At 58.8% G+C, this 22,343-nt stretch overlaps 2 protein-coding genes across 4 annotated transcripts in view; both read right to left on the reverse strand.

Annotated features, from left to right (window-relative positions):
- ARHGEF17 (Rho guanine nucleotide exchange factor 17) overlaps nucleotides 1-9,107 on the reverse strand; it is a 29,260-nt gene extending 20,153 nt beyond the window's left edge. For both annotated transcript variants that reach the window (XM_066207523.1, XM_066207513.1), the window contains exon 1: nucleotides 6,185-9,107. In XM_066207523.1, the coding sequence (XP_066063620.1) occupies nucleotides 6,185-9,106 (2,922 nt within the window). In that variant the 5' untranslated portion in view covers nucleotide 9,107. The remainder of the gene's footprint in view (nucleotides 1-6,184) is intronic.
- Nucleotides 9,108-11,820: 2,713 nt separating this feature from the next.
- P2RY6 (pyrimidinergic receptor P2Y6) lies at nucleotides 11,821-19,160 on the reverse strand. 2 transcript variants are annotated; one of them, XM_066207535.1, is made up of 2 exons: nucleotides 18,835-19,160; nucleotides 11,821-14,056 (listed from the first exon to the last, which is right to left on the reverse strand). In XM_066207535.1, exons 1-2 carry the CDS (start codon nucleotides 18,945-18,947, stop codon nucleotides 13,012-13,014), a joined length of 1,158 nt encoding a protein of 385 aa, XP_066063632.1. In that variant the 5' UTR covers nucleotides 18,948-19,160; the 3' UTR covers nucleotides 11,821-13,011. The 2 variants fall into 2 exon arrangements, with proteins under 2 accessions (XP_066063632.1, XP_066063640.1); XM_066207543.1 differs by lacking the exon at nucleotides 18,835-19,160 and adding an exon at nucleotides 15,662-15,701.
- Nucleotides 19,161-22,343: the final 3,183 nt, after the last annotated feature.

The following is a 22,343-nucleotide window of genomic DNA, read 5'->3' on the forward strand; positions in this document are numbered from 1 at the left end:
GGCAGGAGCTGGGATCAGCCCCCTGTCCCCCGGAAGCTGAGCAGCTCCAACGGGAATTTGCACCAAGAGTGAGTTACTGGAATACTTTTACCCAGATGCTGATTTTCATTCTCCCTCCCATTGGCCGGGCCACAGTTCCCAAAGAACCAAAAGCAAACACACTATTTTTAGAGAAGAGTTCATTTACTGGAGCCATTCCCTTTGAAATTCCTCACTCATCCTCTCCATGGAAACCAAGGGAGTCCGGAGAAACAGCCCCACCGGGACCAAGCATCAGAGCTTTAAAAAGAGCCACACCGAGGGAGAGGGGGTGGAAGTGGCTGATTTTTCACTGGACACATCCTGGCCTGGAAGCACCATGGTGGGAACGGCAACGCTTTTGTTTCAGCGGGCTCCGTCTGTGCGAGCCAGGCTTGATGCCTTCAGGAGGAGACATCCTGGAAGACAGACCGTGCTCTCTTGGAAAATCGTGGCTGGATAGCGTGGGGGGACTGTAGTCTTGGATGGGTGGTGGGAGTGGGTGGAGGGAGGTGGCTGGATGGGAGCATGGACATGGATGGGGCTGATGGAGACGGGAGGAGATGGATGAAGATGGATGAAGATGGGTGGATGAACAAAGCAGATGGATGGATGGATGGATGGATGGATGGATGGATGGATGGATGGATGGGAGGATGGATGGGTGGATGGATGGGTGGATGGATGGATGGATGGATGGATGGATGGATGGATGGATGGATGGATGGATGGGAGCCTCCTTCCCTGTTTTCCAGGGCATGACCTGAGAGAAGAGGAAACTGTACGGGCCAAACCCCAGTGCTGCCTCACTGCACCTTCCCTTTGTGCGAGGGCACCTCCTTCTCCATCCTGGATTTAGGAGAAATTCCTGCTGCATCCCTGAAGCTGTGGGATGCCCCACGGGACCTGCTGTGACCAGGGGAGGGAGCTCAGCAAGGGCAGACCTCAGCACATCAGCTCTCTGCGCACTCCCATCACACAGGGATCAACATCCAGGGGAAGTCTCCCTCTTCAGAAACATCCCTGGGTAATGCACTGAATCAGAGAATGAGAGAGTCACCGAATGGTTTGGACCAGATGGCGCCTAAAGTTCATCTTGTTCCAACCCCCTACCATGGGCAGGGACACATCCCACTAGAACAGGTTGCTCCAAGGCCCATCCAGTCTGGCCTTGAACACTTCCAAGGATTCCACAACCCTTGCAGGGGTGGATTAAGGCCGCAGGAACAAGCCCTGGGAAGCTTTGAGCCTCCATCCCAGCTGGGTTTGGCAGGAGGTTACCTGGAGGTTACATCTCAGAGAGGCCGACCTGCTGCTTCCCTGGCAAGGGCAGATGGAAGAACAAGGCCACCTCCTCCCAGCAGCTTTGGAGGCATGTGATTTTCCATGGAAAAGCCCAGGCATCTGTGCACAGATGCAGGCAGGGTGCAGGCAGGCTGCCCAGTGCATCTCCGAGAGCACATCCCAGCACCAGGGCCCACTCCATGCCCCCATATGTGCATCCCTGCACCAGGAACCTTTCCCTGTATGTGTGTCCCCGTTCCAGGCCCTCTCCATACCCCCTGGATGTGCATCCCTGCCCGCAGGGACTCCCTGTGCAGGGATGCACATCCACTCAAGTTCCAGGGATTTCCCTGGATGCACAAGCTCCAGAACCAGCCTCTCCCTGTGCACCCCCCCTCCAGGGAGCTCCTGGTGCATCCCAGCTGCAGTTCTGTGGGTCTCTCTCTTCCACAGGCTGGAAGCCGAGCCCATTCCAGCCTCCCACCCTCGCTGCAGTCCCTGGATCCTGCCAAGAGCCTGACCTTTGGATCAGGCAGCCACGGGCCAAGGCCAGCCCCCAGGACCAGCTCAGTCCAGCGCTAACCCTGTCACTCCAAGGCTCGATCCTGCCCTGCACCACCATCCCGGGCCTCCAAGGATGCACATCCCACGTGGATCATCCCCTCTGGTGGAGCATGCTGCCTAATTAATTACAGGCTTTTAATTACAGCGGGGGACAAGGGACAAAGCAGCCCTGTTCAAAGCTCTGGCAGTGAGGAAGGGAAGGGGCAGGAATGGGCAGAGGTAAGGGGATTTTGGCAGCAGGAGAAGGAAAGAGACAAAAATGGGCAGAGATAAGGGGATTTGGGCACTGGGGAAGAGTGAAAATTGGGCAGAGTTTAGGGGACTTTGCCACCAGGGAAAGAAAAGAGGTAGAAATGGGCAGAGTTAGGTGAATTTTGGCACTGGGGAAGGGAAGAGTGAAAACTGGGCAAAGATAAGGGATTTTGGCAGTGGGGAAAGAAAGGGACAAAAATGGGGAGAGTTCTAAGGGGATTTGGGCCGGGCCACACCCCTGGACACGTTGCCTGGCCCCATGCCACTGATCCCAGGGTCAATCCATGCCACTGACAGGCAGCATCACCTGATTCCAGCCAACTTCTCCATGCTCCACCCCGCATCCGACCTCTCTGCAGGGCTGCCCGTGCCTCAGTTTCCCCCCACTCCGGCATTTCGCTGAGCACGGCAGATCCAGGGATCTAAACCCTGGATAAACTATTGGAGCAGGGAGGGGAAAGCCAAGATTTGCCCATTCCCACCTCTCCCCTGCAGCTGCTTCAATTTCAGATTTCCAGAAACACCAAAAAAAAAACCGAGACAGGCCCCAGCCACAGCCCCACACCTGGTTTCTATGGGGATTCACAGAAATGGGATGGAGGGAAACTAAATCCAAAGATGAAAAACTTTAGGAACACACGGCCAGTGCATGGATCCGGCCTTTGAGCTGTCCCCACAGCCAGGAGGAGCTTCTGGAGGATCAGGGACGAGCTGGGGAGGGAAGGGGGGTGGCTTACGCAAGCGTCCCTGGGAACATGACCCCGGTTTCCCTCCGGGATCCCCCTCCATCCCTGCTGGCTTTTCCGGGGTGCGGCCGCTCCGCTCCGGGACCAGCAGGTGGGGAAGGCAGCGGCCGGGGCGCCGGGGGCCGCGTTCCCACGACTCCCGTGCTCCCCAGAGGTGCTATATTTAAATCAATATTTTCCTGTTTAACCCAAGCGCCGCTAAGTCAACAAACACAGCACGACAGAGAACATACCTAATTTTCCATCCCCGGACGGATTCAGCCGCGGGGGGGAAGAAAGATCCAAGGGGTTGCCAGTCTGGCATCCCGCTGAGACTTTCACTGAGCAGCAAATGGACCCCAAATCCATCCCAAATCCATCCCGAATGCATCCTGGCTTGCTGCTAGGCTGTGTGGGGCAGCACATGGGCGTACACACATGTGCCTGTGTGTGCTGCCCATTCCAGCAGCTTTTGGGACGCTGGCAGCAGGAAAAAAAATCTTGAGTTTTGGGTTGGTTTTTTTTTCTCCCACAGGATCTGCCGGAGTGGGATGTGCTGCGAGCGACCCCTGAGGAATTAAAAGCCTGGTACCCAGAATGAGGCACAGGGTGAAGGAGCTCTTCTGCACCCAGGATGAATTGGATGGCTCCAGCCCCATGGAGAATTGCTGGAAAGCACCCAGGACAAACAGTGCTGCCCCCGAGGGAGAACAGCATGTTACCTCTCTGGGTGGGATGTGTCAGATGCACCTCTGCCAAAGCCGCCACCAAACCATGGGAGCTGGGAAAATATCCTGGGGGGATGACGCTGCAGGGATACTCAACCCAAAGAGGGTGAAAGATTTCGGGAGAGAATAGTTTAAGGGAGCAGCACCCCAGAGGTGCCAGAGCCCGTTATTAATCCCTTCCCAGCACAGTCTGCAGGAGGTGGACACCGTCTCACCATCACCACCATGACAGGAGACGGAGGTTCCCATCCCCCAGAATTCCCAAGCGGAGGTGACCATTTCCCCATAGGGACGCAGAGCCTCGCAACGCTGGCCCTTTCCACTGAGTTAGGGAGGGGGGAAAAAAAAATCTAAAAGCAAAAAGTCAAGCTTATTTCTTCTCTGCTGGTCAGGGAGCACATAAATCCCTGTTCCCAGCCAGCCATCCCAGTGCCAAGTTATATCCGGTCCTCGGTGCTCTCACTCAGGATTAAAGCAACTCCATTGCAGAGCTCGGTCCCCCTCCACCCCCCCCAGGCAAAGCTGGTGCCATCTGAAATAAAACATCCCGGCTCCACCATCCAATAAATCAAAAGGAGAAATAAAAATCCTGGTTTCAGTTAGGATATGGCTGGAGCACAAAGAAATCCCAAGGCAGGGGGGAGATTTGAAGATACAGCTACGGTGTTGCCCTTAAAAGGGAAAATTCGCACCCTCTTCCCCGAGGCCGGAGGGTTCAGGCAAGGTGAGGAGCAGCATCCTCAGCCTCTGGCCCATCCACCTGAGGACATGCTCAGCCAAACAGGGCTCCCAGCTGGTAAAAGCCCACCCCAAATCATCCCAAAGTTGGGATCAGACCAGAGCTGGGGGTGTGGGGTCAGCAGAGCATCCCTGATATTGGGGCCATCAGGTACCGGCCCCAGGACACCACAGGGAGCTGCCTGAGTAAGCAATAGCTCCCATAAATTATTAAGATAAACCATATATTATATAAACTAAACATATTCATTATTTAGAAATGCCACTGGGTGCGCAGCCTCATCTTGGGGACCTGCCAATGTTCCCAAGGTGGCACCGGCCAAAGCTCCAGGAGGTTCCTCATTAACCCATTTTAATTATAACGCTCGATGGTTTCACAGCACTCTTCAGCTCGTCAACGGAGGGGACAAAAAACTAAACCTAAACTGGTCCATCAGGCAAAAAATGCTGCCAAACTCACCCCAAACATCCCCCAAGGATGTTTCACACAGTGGCTACGAGTGGCCATCCCTGTCCTCAGCCCCCAACGGTTGCTGTCTGGCGGTGGGGACGGGAGAAGGAGCCGAATGGGGAGCAGAAATCCCTGGAGGATATTTTGAGGGGAATGTTGCTGCCGGGAGGATGGATTCCAAGAGAATAACCTGGGGGAATGATGCTGTGGGGACGCCAGACCCCAGGAGAACCTCCTGGGGATGATGATGCTGCAGGGCTGCTGGACCCCCCTGCGAGGAGGACGCCAGACCCCAAGAGAATATCCTGGGGGGAAGATGCTGCAGGGATCTGGATTTTGGGAGGATCCAAAGAAAAGCAGCCTTGCTCCATGGGGCTCTCCGCCCCGGCCAGCAAGGGTTACACGGCCGGGCTCAGCCCCGGGGACTTCACGCTTGGCTGCCGGCGGCTGCTGGAAGGGAATGGTCCAGCCCATCCTCTTCAACCGGCATCGGAGCAGGGGAGAGAGCCCTGCCAGCATCATTCCTGCGAGCTCTCGGCAGATCCCCCGCGGGAACGGGTATTTCTGGGCTTCTCCCAGAGCTATTAAAAGCCCCGTGGGTGCTGGCACTGCTGTGCCGCAGCAGGAGGTGATGCTTCCAAGCCCTTCCCGGCACAAGCAGCCGGAGTGATGGGAACCCAAGTCCACGTTCAAACAACAGCCAAGGGGCCAGCAATGCCAAAAAACCCATCCCAGGAGAGATCCCGAAGCACGCAGCCGCGCTTCAGGGCGAGCAGAGCACCTTCACATCCCCCAGGCTGCACCAACTCTTCCCCAGAGAGGATCAAACTTTCACCCGTCGAGCAAACATTCAGTGCACGCACAAAAACATTCTTCCCCCTTTTTCCCACCCACCAGCATGGCAATGCTCACGATCCCAAGTAGAGGGATGGTGGTTTTTGGAGGGGGAAATGCAGATTTGCTCGGTGAGGGGTGTAACATGAGGAATCCCAAGCAGAAGGATCGTTTAAGCCTTCCCAGCCAAGGAAAAGGCAATTTTTGGTTGGGCATCTCAGGGATGGTCAATTTATCAGTACCTTATAGCATCACTGAGAGATGTTATATATGAACATAAAATTTTATACTTTTATGTATATATATAACCGTTTTCCACCAAAACGTGGTGCTATTTAACCGGAAAACTGCTTTTTGCCATCCAAAAATCGCCTTTTTATCAGGGAGAGCCCTGCCCCAACAAACAAGAGCTCATCCCCTGGGGAACCACCGGAAAGGGCTGGCAGGGCTCTTGGCCATCCAGCAGTGCCTCTGCCGATGGGAATTTGTCCACCGCAAGGGACACGTGACAGACCCCAAGGCCACCAGTGCTTTGGATGGGTCGCGCAGCCCACAAAACAAAGGTGCTTTTAGGATGGATGGGCACTTACCACCTGCGGCTTGGTCCTGGGGCCGTGTTCGTCGGGCAGCCGCGAGCAGCGGGGCAGCCGGGGCGGTGGGGCAGCGGGTGGCGAGCGGGGTCCATCCCCGGCACTGGGGGACGTGTCACCTGAGTTGAGGGCCAGCATGTACCGCTTGGTGACATCCTCCAGAGAAGGAGGCTGGAGGGTCGGGAAGGACTTTCCAGGCGAGCGGCCGGCAGCCGGTGCAGGGAGGTGGCCGTGGTGGCCGGAGGGGACGAGCGGCTCGGGGACGGTGATGGGGACGAAGGTGGCGGGCTCGCTGGTGTGCCGGATGTGCTTGGTGGCCGGGCGGCCCTTGGCGAGGGCGGCGGGCGCTGGGGGAGGCTGGTTCTCCTGGTGAGCCGCGCGGTTGGAGCGCTTCTTGGAGCTGCGGCGGGCGATGCGAGGGGACAGCACCTCGGCCAGCTTGGGGTCGAAGCCGTAGCCGCGGCCCGCGCCCGGCACTGCCGGCTGTGCCGAGAGGATGGGCTCGCTGCTGGACGGGGGGATGCTGGGCTCCAGCTCGCTGATGGCCTCACCGGGACCCTCGAAGGCGCCGGCCGCCAGCTCGCCGCGGCGGCTGGGGTCACTCAGCGACTTCTTCTTGATGGTCTTGCCGTTGGCCTTGTCATCGCCCAGCTTGGCCATGGCGCCGGGCTGGCTGACGATGGTGCGGATGAGGCTGCTGTAGTCCCGGGGCCCATCGCTGCCCAGGGACAGGTCGCTGCCCGCGCTGCCCGCGCTGCCGGCGATGGCGGCGGGCTGGGGGATGCCCGCCTTGGCGCTCAGCGAGCCCAGCAGGTTGCTGTCGACGGAGAAATTCTTGGCCTCCTCCGCCACCGAGCATCTCCGGTGAGGCATGGGGTCGCTGAGGGAGCGGTAGGGCTCGGTGCCACCCTCGCTGCCGCCCTCCATCCCATTGGCGCCCGCTGACGGGAACTTACGTCGGCGCCGCAGGCTGCCAGGGGTGCTGGGCGTCTCGGGTTTGCCGGCTGGAAGGTCTTCGGCCGCCGCCGCCGGGCGAGCTGGCAGCGGCATTTCGGAGTCGCCGGCTGCCGGCGCGGCACCGGGCAGCATCCAGGCGTCCACAGCTTCACGCAGGCTTTGGAAGGGCATCCCCATGGGCTCCGGCTCTGTGACGATGCCCTCGTCCGTCACGCTCGACTCGTGACCCGACAGCTCCTCCACGGATTTTCTGTGAGCGAGGCTCTCCTCCAACTCCACGTCCTTCAAACACCGCGTGCTCTCCACCTGCCCCCGAAGGGTCGCGTCCGTCGTCCCCATCGGTGCCACCACCTCGGCGCCCTCCACACCTCCGCTGTCCTTCTGCTCGGCAGCAAAGCCGTAGTCCTGCTGGGAACCCATCCTGCTGATCTTCTCGAACACCTGCCTCGCCTCCTGGATGTACTGGTCCTGGATGACCATGGGGACAGGATCCTCGTCCCCCTGCTGTCCCCCACCTGGAGCCACCCGGTCCTGGCTGTCCGTAGCGGCCAGAAGGAGCTCGGAGGAGCTCTGCTTCATGGAGCTCTGTAGGAAAAGCCGCCGTGTCCCGGATTTTTCGGAGCAGGTGAAGGACTTGGCGCGACGTAAAGTGGCCGTCAGGTCCTTGAGCGTCGGCCGCTCGCCCGGCGCCCAGCGGTTTTGGGGATGAGCGGCACCGCAGCTGCCCGGGGAGGGGCTGGCAACGCCGGAGCATCCGTCGGAGCCCACGTCCAGGCCGATCCTCACCCCCTTCTTCTTCACCTTCAGCTCTGAGAGGTCTGATTTGAGGAAGCTGAGGAGAGTCAGGGTCTCGGTGGCAATGTCGGGGTTGGACAAGGACTTGCGGTGCTTGGCCCGCTCCCCTTCCAGCCCTGGCTGGTGCAGGCTCTCGCTCCCATAGTCCGGCTTTGCCTTGGCCACGCTCTGGGCCAGCTTGGGGCGGACGCGGACCCCCGGCTGTCCCCACGCCAGGCCATCGCTGGCCCCGAAACTGGGCGACCGATAGATACCATAACCTGCCTGGAGAGTCCTTCCTTGGCCGGGCCAACAGACTCCAAACTGCTCCTCTTCCTTCAGCGTCTCCGTGCTGGAATAACGACTGCTGCCGCGCGACCCGCCGGGGCTGCCGAAGGGCAGGATGTTCACCTTGGAGACGCGGGCCACCACGGGCAGCGGGTGGCGGGGGACCACCCTGGCGCAGCCTTCGGCCTCGGCATCGCCATCCGCCGCGTCCTCCTTCTTCTTCTTCCGTGCGGCGCGGGGCCGGTGGGCAGCGCTCTGCCCTTCGCCTTCGCTGCCCGAGGAGGCGCGGGGAGAACGGGCCGCCGCGGCTTCATCGTCCCCGTTGGAGCGGGGCGATGGGGAGGAGGAGGGTGGTTGCGGTCTGGTCGAGTTATGCCAGGAATGCGGGCCGGGCTCCGGCGGAGCTCCGCGGGGAGAGCGGAGCGCCGGGTGCGGGACGCGGCTGCGGGGCGGAGGCGGCGGGGGAGCTCCGCGGGCGCTCCCGCTCCCGCTCCCGTTCCCCATCCCATTCCCGGTGGCCGCCGTCGGCTGCCGGCAGCTTTCCCCGAAGAGTTTCCGCATCGCCGGGACGCTGGGCCAGCGCGGCGGCTCCGCGTTTAACCCCGGGCCCGGCGGCGACGGCGGCGGCGGCGGGGGCGGCGGTGGAGCCGGGGACGGCGGCTGAGCCCCGGCATGAACCGGGCCCGTCGGCTCCGGCTCGGTAAAACGAAGCGAAAGCTGCCGTACCGACGGGGCCAGGCTGCCAAAAGCCCGGCCCGGTTGTTGCTCCGCGATCGGCGCTGAAACTTTCCTACCCGGGAAGAAGAAGGAGGAGGAGGAGGAGGAGGAGGAGGAAGGCGGGGAGGAGGCGGGCAGGAGGCACCGAGCCGCCGCTACCCCCCGGCCGCTGCCCCCCTCCGCCATTGTCGGTGCCCCCCCGCCGCCGCCGCCGCCTCCGCCCGCCCCCCGGCCCCGCCGCCGCCGCGCCCCGGCCCCGGCCCCGCCGCAGGCACCGCCCGGCCCCGCTCCTCCTCCGGGCTGCCGGCGGGCTGCATCCCTCCCGCTTTGTTTTCTCTCTCTCCCCCCCGCCCCACCACCCCTTCTTTTTTTTTTTTTTTTGGCTTTTCCTCCTCCCTCACCCCCTGCTTTTTTATTTGTTGCATTCAAATAAACTTTCCTCCCCGGAGGCGGGGTTTGCTCCCGCAGAGGGGGAGGGTTGAAGTTTTGCTCCCTTTAAAAAATTATTTATTTAATTCTTCTCTTTTTTTTTTTTTTTTTTTTTTCTTCTTTCTTTTTTCTTTCTTTTTTTTTTTTTTTTTCGGAGGGGAGAAGTGGGGCGAGAGGAAGGCGGCTTTAGAGCTGAACTCTTTCCCAGGCTAAGCAGGAGCACCTCGCACCCCCCTGCATCTTTCATCGCCCCCCCCCCCCCCGCATCCTTCGTTACCCCCTGCATCCTTTCTTCCACACCCCCCACTCCCAGCATCCTTCACCCCCCTTATCTTTTATAAGAAAGGTTATAAAAAAGTGGGAGAGCAACTTTTTACGTGGTCAGATAGTGATAGATGACTGGGGGACAGCTTTAAACTAAAATAGGGGATATTTAAGTGGCATTTTGGGAAGAATTTCTTCCCTGCGAGGGTGGGGAGGCCCTGACACAGGGTGCCCAGAGAAGCTGTGACTTCTCCATCCCTGGAAGTGTCCAGGGCCAGGCTGGACAGGCCTTGGAGCACCCTGGGATAGTGGAAGGTGCCCATGGCAGGGTGTTGAAATTAGATGGTCTTTAAGATCCCTCCCAACCTAAGCCATTCTGTGATTCCCTCCATCCCTTCCCACCTTTTTCTTTTTAGGGGGAAACAGGATAAATCATCAAAAATGTGAGTGCCAGAGAAAGATTCTTCCCATTGCAGCAGGTTCCTCCAGACCCTGCTTTGCAGCTCATCCTGGGGAAGAGAGAACACCTTGTTCCCAGCTCGCAGAGCTCTCCAGCGAGGCACTGCCCCGTGAACAGACTTCATCGTGGGTTTTCAGCATCGCTTGTCAGCGCTTGCTATTTGAAGCCTATAACCCTTTTTTTTCCCCCGAGCCAGCAGATTTATCGCTGGGGATGTGAAAAATGAAGGTGGCTGGGACGGCTGGTGGGTGAGCTGTGGCCTTGGAGACATGGATGGGGCTGGAGAGGTGTCCTGGCCGTGTAGAAGATATTGCTGGCTCTGACCCCGAGGCACAAAAAAAAAGGGGGAAGAAAAAAAATAAAAATCCGACACCTCCTGTCAATGCATTTTTCAGGACCTAAAAAGCGCCCGCAGCGATGCCGTGAGATGCTCCACCCCGGCAAGTATTCCTTCCCTGCCTCTCCCTTCCCACCCTCCGCCCTGCTTCCCCCAGGCCTGGGTGTCTCCTGGCTGTGAGGATGACGTCCCCACGATGTCCCCCCAGCTGGCATTTTGGGAAGAGCCATGCACGTCATCCCCGCTGGGTTCTGTAGGAGCTGTTCCTCAGCTTTGAGCAGCTGGCAAGCAAAGGAGATTTGTTGAAGCGTTCGCCCCATTCCCAAGGCATCCCTTTACTCCCATCACCCTGGCTTCCAGGAACGGCGGTGCCATGGGAACTGCTGGCAGGACCCCAGGGCAGGGCAGGACATGGTGAGATCCAAAGAGAGCTCTGTGTGTCCCCTCCTCTTAAAAACGTTCCGGATTGGTGATTCCAGTATCAGGAACACCATCCTGAGGCTGTTGGATGTGACCACCTGAGCCCATGCAACCCTTGCAGCCACCACCAGGCTTTTTGGAAGCTGATTAATTTTTTTTTTCCCCCTCAGAGCTTTATTGTGGTTGGAGTTTTCCCGCCACCTCCTCCCACGGGTCCTCTCCAGGCACTGGGTGCTCTGATGGTGCAGGGCTCCTCCCTCCCTCCCTGGAGCCAGGTGGACACCCACGGATCAGCCGGATTTCTCCAAATCTAAATATTTTGCGCCCTCTCCTGGGTCCGGATGGCGTGGCCCGGCCCTCCCCACCCCGTCCACTTCCTCCTGTCTGGGAAGAGATGGGGACATCAGGCTGGGGTTGTCCCTCCAGCCGCCGCTCTCGCAGCCCCCCTCAGCATTTTGCCCTTCCATTGCAGGGCCCCGAAGATGCATCAGAGAGGATCTGGGCGCGGATGAGCTCCGAGCAGGGGAAAGGACAGGGCTGCCTTTGCCTCCTCCATCACATTCTGTGCCCCAGCCCAGAGTCATTGTCACCGTCAGGACAGGGACACAGCTCCTGCAAAACCAGGTGGTTTGAGCTATAATGCTGCTGCAGGATCCCTCTCTTTTCCAGTCCAGCTGTGATGCTGAGATCTCTGAGCATCATCCAAGAGCCTGTGACCATTCTGGACTGTCTCCTCGTCCTCATGACAGCGAGGAGACACACGGGGACTGCCAGCACTGGATGCTTGGGTGGCCAGGTACCCAGGGAGACGCTGTGTACCTGCAGGGAGCAAGCCAGGATGGAGCTGCACGCTTGGCCAGCCAAGCTGGAGGGGTGCTCAACCCTGGAGATTTGAGGGAAATTACTTAAATCCGCTTAGGTGTGATCATTATTAAGCAGACGTGAAAAACGCAGTTATCCACATGGATATATTTATATATATATACACTGTATGGATACATATATTGTGTTCAGGCAGAGAATTTCTGCACTGCAGAGCCTGTGCTGGGCCACAAAGCTCCCTCTGCTCGGATATATTCTATGTCTGTACATACAGTGGGTGTATACACCCATCTGAGAAAGAGCAGGGAGTTAATTCTATACATCCTATACGTTAGAGAAGACTTGCAGAGCGATGAGTGGTGCATCCACCTGGCAAATCCCTCCTCGCTGCAAGGAGAGGGAGCAGCATCCCAACAGAGGCTGTGGGAGCAAAGCTCAATGCCCAGCCCTGTGGAGAGGCCAAGCCAGCTGTGGGATTTATGGTGACACGGCCAGGACACTGGTGACGAGGCAGTTCTCTGTGGCACGCATCTCCCAGCTCCGGGCACTGTGTCCACATGTGCTGGCTTCTGATTGTGGTGGATCCTGGTTAGGAGGTCACAGCAGGGCACCAGTGACACCAGGATGGGCCAGGTTTGGGCTGTTGGGCTAAGCAGGGAGCTGGACTCAGATGAAGGTCCCCAGGCTGGTGACAATGCTGCTGGCTTGTGCCTAACCCAGCCCATGGGCATGGCTTCAGTGGGAAGCCCAGCATGAGTGTCCCAGTTGCCCTTTCCCTGTTCCCAGTCTGTCCAGGGCCGCTCCTCCACCATTTTGCACCACCAGCAATAACAGTGAGCCTGGTATTGTCCCCATTCCGGGCGCTGGGGTACAGGGATGTCCCAGTGCTACACAAAAACCACCCATGGCACTGATCTTGAGCTGGAGGAACACACGGCCCCATGGTACGGGCTGAACCAAACCCTCCCCAGCCTTCGCATGACTGTCCCCATCTGGGAATTTTTAACTGGCTATGAGGACAAATCATCCCCCAGCAGCTCATCCTGAGCCAGGGATGTGTCCTCCACGGTCCCACCTTGTTCTCCATGGTCCCAGTGGATTTTTATTGCATCGGCAGCTTGGCCACCGAGGTGCTGAGCTGCTCCAAGTGAACAGCCGAGCCAGGGAGAGGACGCTGGAGCTGTGATGGGGTTCATACTGCACCACTGCAGGCCGGAGATGGGCTGAGGGTGCTGAAAGCTTGGGAGACGCCATCCTCCGCTCCTCCAGCACGTCCCCGGTGAGGCCATCTCCGCTCCGTGGGGCTCAGAGCCGGAATCGCTCCGTGCCTGGGTGGCACCGAGGTGGCCTCGTGCTGGCCTAGGAGCCGTAGGTGACGCAGTGGTCGTGCCGCCACTTGGAGCTCATCTTGTCGAGGAGGTAGCGGGTGCTCTCGCGGAACTTGCGCTGGGTGAAGTAGAAGAGGATGGGGTCGAGGACGCTGTTCATGCTGGCGAAGGGCCGCGTGCACTTGTAGGCGATGGCGAAGGCCTGCAGCGCCGGGCAGGGCAGCGCGGGCGAGGAGCGCACGATCAGGTAGATGGTCTTGGTGAGGTGGAAGGGCAGGAAGCTGATGGAGAAGACGATGACCACGATGATGACCATGCGCACGGCTTTGTCCTTCCTCTTGTGCACGGCCAGGCCGATCAGCTCGTCCTTCTGGCACAGGATGCGGGCCATGCTGCAGTAGCAGGCCAGGATGGCCACGAAGGGCAGCAGGAAGCCGGTGAAGGTGAGGGTGATGCCGTAGGGGAAGTAGGCGGCGGAGCGGTCGGGCGCGCTCAGGTCGTAGCACACGGTGCGGTTCCTCTGCGTGCCCGTGGAGGCGAAGATGAAGGTGGGCAGGCACTGGGCGATGACGATGAACCACACGGCCGCGCACAGCAGCCACGTCAGCTTCTTGCCCTTCTTCTTGTGCCACGAGGCCAAGGGGTGGCAGATGCCCAGGTAGCGCTGGACGCTGATGCAGGTGAGGAAGAAGATGCTGCCGTGCAGGTTGGTGTAGAACTGGAAGCGCACGAACTTGCAGGTGAAGTCCCCGAAAGGCCAGTAGTCCTTCTGGGTGTAGTTGTAGATGAGGAGGGGCAGGGAGCAGACGTAGAGCAGGTCGGCCACGGCCAGGTTGAGCATGTAGATCATGCTGCGGCTCAGCGCCTTCCGCGCCAGCCAGATCTGCCCGATGACCACGGCGTTCAAGGGCAGCCCCACCACGAACACCACCGAGTACACCAGGGGCAGCAGGACCTGCTTGAACTCCTCGTGGTAGGTGCACGAGTTCCTCCCGGTGCTCACGGCTGTCAGGTTGGCCATGGCGGTGTTCCCAGCCGTCGGTGTCCCCTCTGCTGGTGTGGCCCCTCTACAGCACCTGTGAACGTCAGAGGGGACAGCTGGTGACTCCTCTGCGTGGGGTCACACACGCCCTCACAGGATGAACCCGGACCAGTGTTCTGCAGCTTGGGGCCTGAAGTGTGCCGGTGTCCCCAGTGTCCACACAGGACAGAGAGCAGCCCTGAGGATGATTTGGGGGTTTAGGGTGGATGAGAAGCTGGACATGACCCAGCCATGTGCAGTCATGTGCAACCCTCTGTGCCCTGGGCTGATCCCCCAGTGTGGGCAGCAGGGGAGGGGGATTCTGCCCCTCTGCCCCTGTGCCCAGGTGAGACCCCACCTGCAGAGCTGCCCCAGCCCTGGGGCCAGCAGCACGAGGATGTGGAGCTGCTGGACAGAGTCCAGAGGAGGCCCCAGAGCTGCACCCAAGATCTGGAGCTAAGCTGGGAGAGCTGGGCTATCCAGAGAAGCTGTGGCATCCCTGGAAGTGTCCAAGGCCAGGCGGGACAGGACAGAGGTATCTCTGCCCACGGCAGGGGGTTGGAAGGAATCTTTAAGGTCACTTCCCACCCAGACCCTCCTGTGATTCCATGATTCCAAGCCACAGTGATGGATTTAGGGGTCCAACGGGAAGCTGAAGGCAGAGGGAGTGGGACCGCACAGGACAGCGCGGTGGCCACACTCGCCACCGTCCCAGCTCCACTTCCCGCGGCACTTATCCCCCCCAGAAAGGTTTGCACAAGGCCAAGCCCCCTCCGGGCAGAGGAAATCGCGGCAGGATGCGGCGGTAGCCGCCGGCACGGCTTCCTGCGCCTCTGCAGGGGGTGCCAAAGCCCTGCAGCCAGCCGGGCTCAGCCCGGGGATGCCACCGGCACGGAGCCCGGCGCGACCCTCGTGGGCGCTTCCAGCCCGTGACGGCCCCGCTGACAACCACCCCAGAGCTGTTTTAGTTTCGTGGGCTCAGAGAGCCCAGCCAGCGTCCTCTGGGCTGCTCTGAGCAGGGCGGGAGGGTCTGCTTTCCTCGGAGGCACAGAGGTGGTCCCAAGCCGCAGGACCCCCTGTCCCCGCCGTGCCGCCTCTCCCGGGCTCCGCCCGCGGGTGCCGCCCGGTCCGGGAGAGCCGCTTCTCCTCCCTCCCCTCGCTCCCTGCCCTGCCGGCAGCCCTGGCCGGGGACACGGGGTCAGCCCCCCGCGTCCCCTGCCGCCCTGGGCACAAACCTGCCTGGAAAAGGGTGGCCGCTGGGAAGGGGAAACTGAGGCAGGGAGGAGGTGGCCAAGCTCCAGCCAGGAGCGTGGGGCGCAGGGCACCAGGGAAAGAGAGAGGCAAACGTGTCCAGGGGCCACCCCGCCACTTGTACCCCCTCATTTCAGGTGTTTGGGGATTCAGCGGTCCCCAGAGCACAGCCCAGCCATGGTGACAGTGCTGGGGACACAATTCTGGGGCTTGTGAATCACTCCCCCTGCTGCTGCACGTACCTCCTATCCCCCTGGTACCCTGCTGAGTCCCCCCGCACCCTATCTGAGTCCCTCCTCATCACCCCACAGCATCCCACTGTGCCCCCCTACACCCTGCTGAGCCCCCCTGCGCCCCACTGAGCGCCCCACTGCACCCCAGCGTCACCCCAAGCAGTCCCAGCACTCACCTCTCCCACCTCCAAGCCAATAAGTGCTCCAGGGCTGTGAACTTCCCGATCCCCTGGGACCCCCCCCAAAGCTCCCTTGGGACACCCCAAACCTCCCTGGGGACTCAGGGTTGGGAGGACCCAACGGGAACCTCTGCCACCCTCCGTGTGCTCACAGGAGCACGGCCAAGGACACTGGGGACACGGTGGCAGGGAAGGGGGGGACCTGGGAGCTCCTCCTTCCTGCTGGGACCCCGCTCTCTGCCCATCTGTGGGTGCCGTGCTCGCCCCGCTGAGCAGCACTTCCCTTTCCTCTGGGCAGCAGCGTTTCCTCAGGGAAATGGGGAACAGAAACCCGGCTGGCAGGGTGGGCACGGGGCCGCCTGGGGTGGCTCTGCGTGGCACTGCCCGGCTGTGACACGGCACAGGTGCCACCAGGGCAGGGCGTGCTCCTGCCCACCGGTGCCAGGGAGCCGTTATGAATTATTTGGTCTTTTATGTAATTTTTGAATTTTTCGCCTCGTTTTTTTTGGCTGCTTTTTCCCTCACTTTTTGAGTCTTCCTGCCATTTTTGCCTCGCTTCCCTCTTATTCGGCTCCTTCCACGTGTGGGGAGATTTTGGGACCGGGAAGTCCCCTGGCGCTGTGGCACCAAGAGGGAGAAGATGCTGCAGCTGTCCAACTGCTGCAGAAAATCAAAGGGAAACTGAGGCACAGACACTGAGTTTGAAGTGAATCAGCGTGGCCTAAACCCCTTTTTAACATCTTTTTCCCCCAAAACACCCCTTGGAGATGTTGGCAGGCCATGCCCAAAGCTACCTAGGCCCTCAGTTATGGAGGGCACCCAAAAAAAGGAGGAGCAGCCAAAAAAAGAAGGGATTCCTCCCAAAAAATGACAAATGAGGGAAAACCCCTCTTTTTAAGGGGGGAAACAGCACTGAAAGCCCCACTGCTGGGTTTGGAGGGATGGGAAAGTGGAGGAGAGGAGGAAAAACCCCTCCTGATCCCAGGGAAAAGCCAGACACTGGAGAATCCCCGTCCCAACTGTATCCAGGGCCTGCAGCTGCTCATAACCCCCAATCACAGTCTGCCAGCACCCACCAATTAATGAAACCAATTAATGAAACCACACTGAGACCCTCAGCCTCAACCAGTTTCTGTGCCCAGGGCATGTTCCTACCTCACTGTCTGCCCAGGTGGGTTATCCCAAAAGTCCCTTTCCTCCCCCCAAAATCCCATCATGGGAATCCCTGCCAGCTCTCGGGGTGATGGTGTCGGCACCTCCCGAATCCATAGGAGGTGGTGCCCTGCCACCACAGTGATGGGCTGAAATCCACTGGGAAATGAGACTTTCAGGGGGGAAAAAAAAAAAAGAGGGTGCCTGTGGTGTTAGGAGGGGTCAGGATGGGGTTACCCTCATCCCAGAGGTTTAAGGTGCCTGCAGAGGAGGAACAAGGGCCAGGAGAGAGAAGTGGGTCTGCTCTGTGGCCAGATGGGGAAGAGATTAAAAATAATCACCAGCAGCCGTGAGCTTCCCCTTGCACGTGCCCCCTGCAACCTCTTTGCTTTCAAAGCTAGCCCTTCTCCGGTGGAATTAGCTGTAATTAACACCCTGCTATTGACTTGAAGGGGGATTCTGCAAGCTGCACACAGTGGGAAAAGCTTTTGGAGGTTGCTGCCCTCGCATAGGATGTGGGGGAGGACTTCCTCCCTTGGAAATCTTCCTCCATGGTTTATCTTTCCCATTCTGGTCTTTGTGGCTCGCTGGCAGGGCTGGAAAGTTGGGCTGGGTGGAAGTGAAAGCTCCAGCTCAGCGAATTTCAAAGAGCATGAAAAGGGGGATGCTCCATCCTGCGTGTCACTTGGCCAAAGCCACCACATCCTTATCCCCAAACACCTCCTGGCTGGTGCCAAAATATCTTCATCTGCCCAGGGGGGACTCAGGCTTGGATGTTTTGAGGGAAATCTCCATTTAGTGAGGCCTGAGGGTGTAACCATGTGGAAAAATTGGGAGAACATCGGGAAATTTGGGGTACTAAACATGGATTGTCGGGAGTGGGGCGCAGGGTGGTGGCAGAGCCACTCTGTCCTTGGGTGACCACCTTCATCTTCCCACAATTTGGTGCCCCATCCTAAATCAGCACCTCAGGGAGGCTCTGGGCAACCTGGGCTGCGATTCCCTTCTGGAAAGGGAATGATTAAGGGGACAGGGAAGGCGCAATGAGCTTTCCCAGTCTCAGCTGCCCTATACCCCTGTGCACGGAAATACAAACACAAAACCAAACATGAATACAAACATACACCTCTGTACATAAATACACCTCTCTCTACATAAATATCTCACTACATCCAACCATATCTATGGCTCTCCACTCACACACACAAATATTTATAAATATATATGTCTCCACTCAAACACACACAGACACATACACAAACTTCTACACCCCTATACACAAATGTATGTCCCTGAGCACACGGAGTCACACTCATGTTGATACACAACTCCATCCATGTATACAAAAATGTATTTATATTACACACATGTCTGTGCAGACACGCTCGTCTGTGGGAACATATTTATACCTCTGGATGTATATATGCACAAATACATATAAATATATATATAAAAGGTAGAAGCCAGGCTACCGGCACACACTGCAGAGGTGCCAAGGAAAACCAGGTCCCTCGAGCAGGTTTAAGCACCTTTATGTGCAAAAACAACCTCTGGCACGGGGCTGATCCCTATGGATGCCTGAGGGATGCAGGCGCGTCCCCGGGGCACCCCAGACCGCGGGAGCAGAGGGACAGGGGAGAATCCACCCTGTGCCAGCCCTGACAGGGGGATCACGGTGGGATTTTGAGCCCTTCTCCGCGGGAAGAGCTGCCAAACCTCCCCAAGAGCAAAGTCGGGCAGCCTCCATTTGGAGTGGCTCTGGGATCACCTCAAATCCCAGATCTCTGGATCTGACCCCGTTCTCTCCTGTGCTGCCTCATCCTCCCCAGTCCAATTGGATCTGTTTGGACAGTTTGCCCCATCCTGCCCAGTTTGGTTTGACCCTGTTAGATCCCATCCTGCCGGGTCCAGCCTTATTCCCTCGTGTCTGATCCTGCCCGGTTCCCTCTGACCCGCTCGGATCACATCCTTTCCCGGTCCGGCTTGTCCCGACCCCCCTCCCCATTCGCGGCACTTACCGGCAGCGGGATGTGCCGGGAAGAGCGGACTCACTCTGATACTGTGAGGTCCCATCCTGCCTGTCGGGTCCCTTCCTACCCGGTCCAGTCCCATCTGTCCGGTCCAGTCCCATTTTACCCAGTCGGGTCTAACCCTGTTTGGTCCCATCCTGTCCGGTCCAGTCCCATCCCGTCCTTCCCAGCTTCACTCTGACACACTTGAATTCCATCCTCTCTCCCGGTTCGGCTTTGTCCCGAACTCCCGGTACGGGATGCGCCGGGAGGCAGCGGGTTCACCGTGACCCTGTGGGGTTCCATCCTGCCCTTTCCAGCCCCATCCCGCCCGGTCCAGCCCCATCCTGCCCGGTCCACTCTGACCCACCAAGATCCCATCCTGCCCGGCTGGGTCTGACCCTTTAGGCTCCCAACCTAAGCTGCCCCTGGCGGGTCCCATCCCGGCCCGGTTGGGCTGCTCCCGTTCCCACCGTTCGCGGCACTTACCGGCAGCGGGATGCGCCGGGAGCCCGCGGCACGGAGCGCTCGGAGCCGCCCCGCTGCCGCCGCCGCTCCGCCCCGGGGCCGCCCCGCTCCGCCCCGGCACCTGCGGGAGCGCCCGGGGGGCGCTGGGGAGGGCTCACAGCTGGGCTGGGGCGAGGCCGGGGGGACAAACAGCTGGGCTGGGGGCTGGCAGCATGCGGGCAAACATCTGGCTTAGGATCTTGGGCCAGCATCTGTATCAAAGCGGGCGTCGGGGGGCTCCCGACAGCCCCGGAATTGGGGTTTACAGGGTGGGATGCTCACGCACTGGGGAACAGCTGGGTTGTCCTGGCCCGGGGTGTCGGGGACAGGGTCTCCCCGCGGCACCGGCTCGCAGCCGAAGGGCTCGGTGCCTCCCGTACTCATTAACCAGGCGGTCAAGGCTCCGCGCTTCCTGAGTAGGGCTATTAAAGAGCAATAAGGCAAAGAACCCCGGGGGGAAGGGTTGGGTATGGAACGGCAGATGCATAAACAGCGCTGGGATGCTGGCATTCGGCGGGATGACGGGCTTGACCCTTCCTTTCCCTGGGAGCCCTCCAGAATTATTCCCTGCTTTCTCTCGGGGGGCTTGTGGTGGGTCTCGGTGGACGTGGAAGGGAAGGAGGTGCCGAAGGCATTGCCCAGATGATGGAACTCCCTCCGGGGGGGCTCCCCAGTGTCATCCTCGTTGAGCAAGTGCCCAAACATGCCGTGAGAGGGTTCGGGTTGTACAGAATGCATGGTGAAGTGGAAAGAGGAGTCTGGATGCTGCTGCCGTGGACAACACGGGCTTTCATCGATCCTGGCGTGAGCCCACGGCCAAGCTGGGCAGCGTGGCCACGGGAGAGATGGGCTCTGGCAGGATCTGACACAAATATTTGCAACCACAGCCAGGCTGGAGCCACCCCTCACATCCCAGGGCTGCCCGGGCTTGTGGGGTTGGGCTGGCGATGGCTCGGTGCCCTTGTGAAATTCCCCGCTCCCTCAGCCTCCAAGGGGAGAGGAAAACTGGGGGGAAATGTGCTTTTCCCCAGAAAACGCGCCTTGTGCAAACAAGCCCAACGTCCTGGGATGGGGAGCCCAGGACTTCCCGCAAGCATCCGGGGAATGCAGCTGAGGATGGATGCAGCTCATCCCCCCCCATGACAGTGAGGGCATCTCTCCCACCTCCAGTGCTGCCTCTGGCTTTGGGGAAGGCTGGTGTCCTCCTCCCTCCCGGTGTCCTTGCAGGTCCCCAAGGTGAGCAGCCGGCTGTCCCGCTGTGGGGACACTGTAAATAGTGGTGGGAGTGTTAAAAAACAGAAAACATAATAGCGGCTCCTGGCCGCCTGCCAGCTCCAAACGCCTCCGCTGAGCCAGGAGCCCAGCCCTAGAGCACCTGGAATTAATGGGGAATCCCCCAAAATGACATTTCGGGGGCTGAGCAGGGATGGGAGAGGCAAATTTGCAGGCACTAACTGGGTCTAAAAAAATGAGATTTCAAGCGAAGCGTTGTTTTTATACCTCTTTTTATTCACACGATAGGATCACTGGGAAAAATAAGCGGGGAAAGGGACTAGCCTGGGTTCCTCTTGGAGTCTGACCGAGTGAATTAATCCTTGGCAAAAAGGCCTGGCACGGTGGCTGGATTTGAGTTTCCGAGCCCCTGGTTTCTGTTCCTCCGGCTGGATGTTGCCAGTAACTGCATTAGCTCCTGAGTGTAGGTGACCTTTGCCACCGCTGCTCCCGGGGGTAATTGCACCTTCCCACCGGTATCCAGCCCTCCAGCTGCCAGCAGAGCCCAGGACGGTTGGATGTAGACAGCAGCATCTGCGCTCAAGGCCAGGGAGGCAGTTTGGAACGGGGACCGTGGCCTTTCAACGGCTGCAGAACCTCTTGGAGGTGAAAAGCAGCATTTTTCAAGAGCTGAAGCTCTGTGAGAGCCTCGGGGCTGGGATGTCCCCACCAGCAGACACTGGCTGTCCCCGTGGGGAGCTCAGAGCTCTCAGGTGGTTCCCCAGCACAGACATGCAGGGATCAGGCTGGGTCCCTTCTGCCTCGGGCTCCGCCGCGTCTCACCAGACCGGAGACGTCTTGCATGAGGAATTTCATTACATCTAAAAGCTGTTTATAACGGAAATGGAGTTAATCTCTCATGTCCTGACAACTCCGGCCTGCCAGCGTGAAGGATCTGGTTGAGCTTGCTCATGAGGAAGTCACGTTTGATGACAACTTTCTCTTTTTAAACCACCTCAGAGGATAAGATCACCCCAGACTCCTCAGTGGACATCAGCTATCCCAGAATCTTTTGATTCCCTGGATTTTTGGCAGAGAAGGTGTTTGGTGCAGAAAGTCTCATCTCCTGAGGTCCACTCTGATGGAGCCCTGCACCTTCTGGCTGCAAGCAGAGCTCACCACAGTCAGAGCAGTGCAGCCAGCTGGGGTGAAGTCAGACAAGTCCTCTCACTGCTGGATTTGTGAGGTGGAGAAGCTAGTCACCCTCCACTGCCATGAGAGGTCCTTCACAATTCAGACCTTCACAATTTGAACCTTCACAATTTGTGGTCAACTTTCCCTCTTGGAGGACAGAGCTGGGATCTGGGGTGGGGACATCTCCGAATTTTTCACGGCTGAGTGGAAATCAAATGCCTCCAGGCTGGCCACAATCCCTCCTTTGGCTCCTTGCCCTCCATCCTGAAAACCCCTTTTGGTTTTTGTGTGGGCAACCCAGCACTTGGATCTTATGGATGGGTGGAGACAGCACGAGGACGAGATGGCTGAATTTCGCCAGGAATCTCGTGCAGCGCAAGTGAAATGTTTTACACTGAAAACTACTTGGTGCAACTTCCTGTTGCCTCCGTAGGAACCCTGTGCTCAGTTCTGGGAGCAACAAGGAATTTTCCGCGTGACTTCCAAAGCATGGATGGAACCACCCATCATCAGGTGGGTTGATGTGCAATTTTTAGTCTGTGCAACGAGTCTGTGCATTTCCATAATGGGAATTTTAAGGCATTTTCTTAAGTCATTTTTCAGAT

The sequence above is a fragment of the Chamaea fasciata genome, unplaced genomic scaffold, assembly GCF_029207755.1.
Source record: "Chamaea fasciata isolate MVZ Bird 193981 ecotype frontalis unplaced genomic scaffold, bChaFas1.0.hap1 SCAF_2, whole genome shotgun sequence".
Taxonomy (NCBI): domain Eukaryota; kingdom Metazoa; phylum Chordata; class Aves; order Passeriformes; family Sylviidae; genus Chamaea; species Chamaea fasciata.

Coding starts and splice junctions, on each gene's coding strand:
- P2RY6 (XM_066207535.1), bottom strand. CDS start 18,947: ATGGGACTGGACCGGACAGATGGGACTGGACCGGGTAGGAAGGGACCC. Junction 14,057..18,834: donor CCCGGCACATCCCGCTGCCG/GTAAGTGCCGCG, acceptor TGACGTTCACAG/GTGCTGTAGAGGGGCCACAC.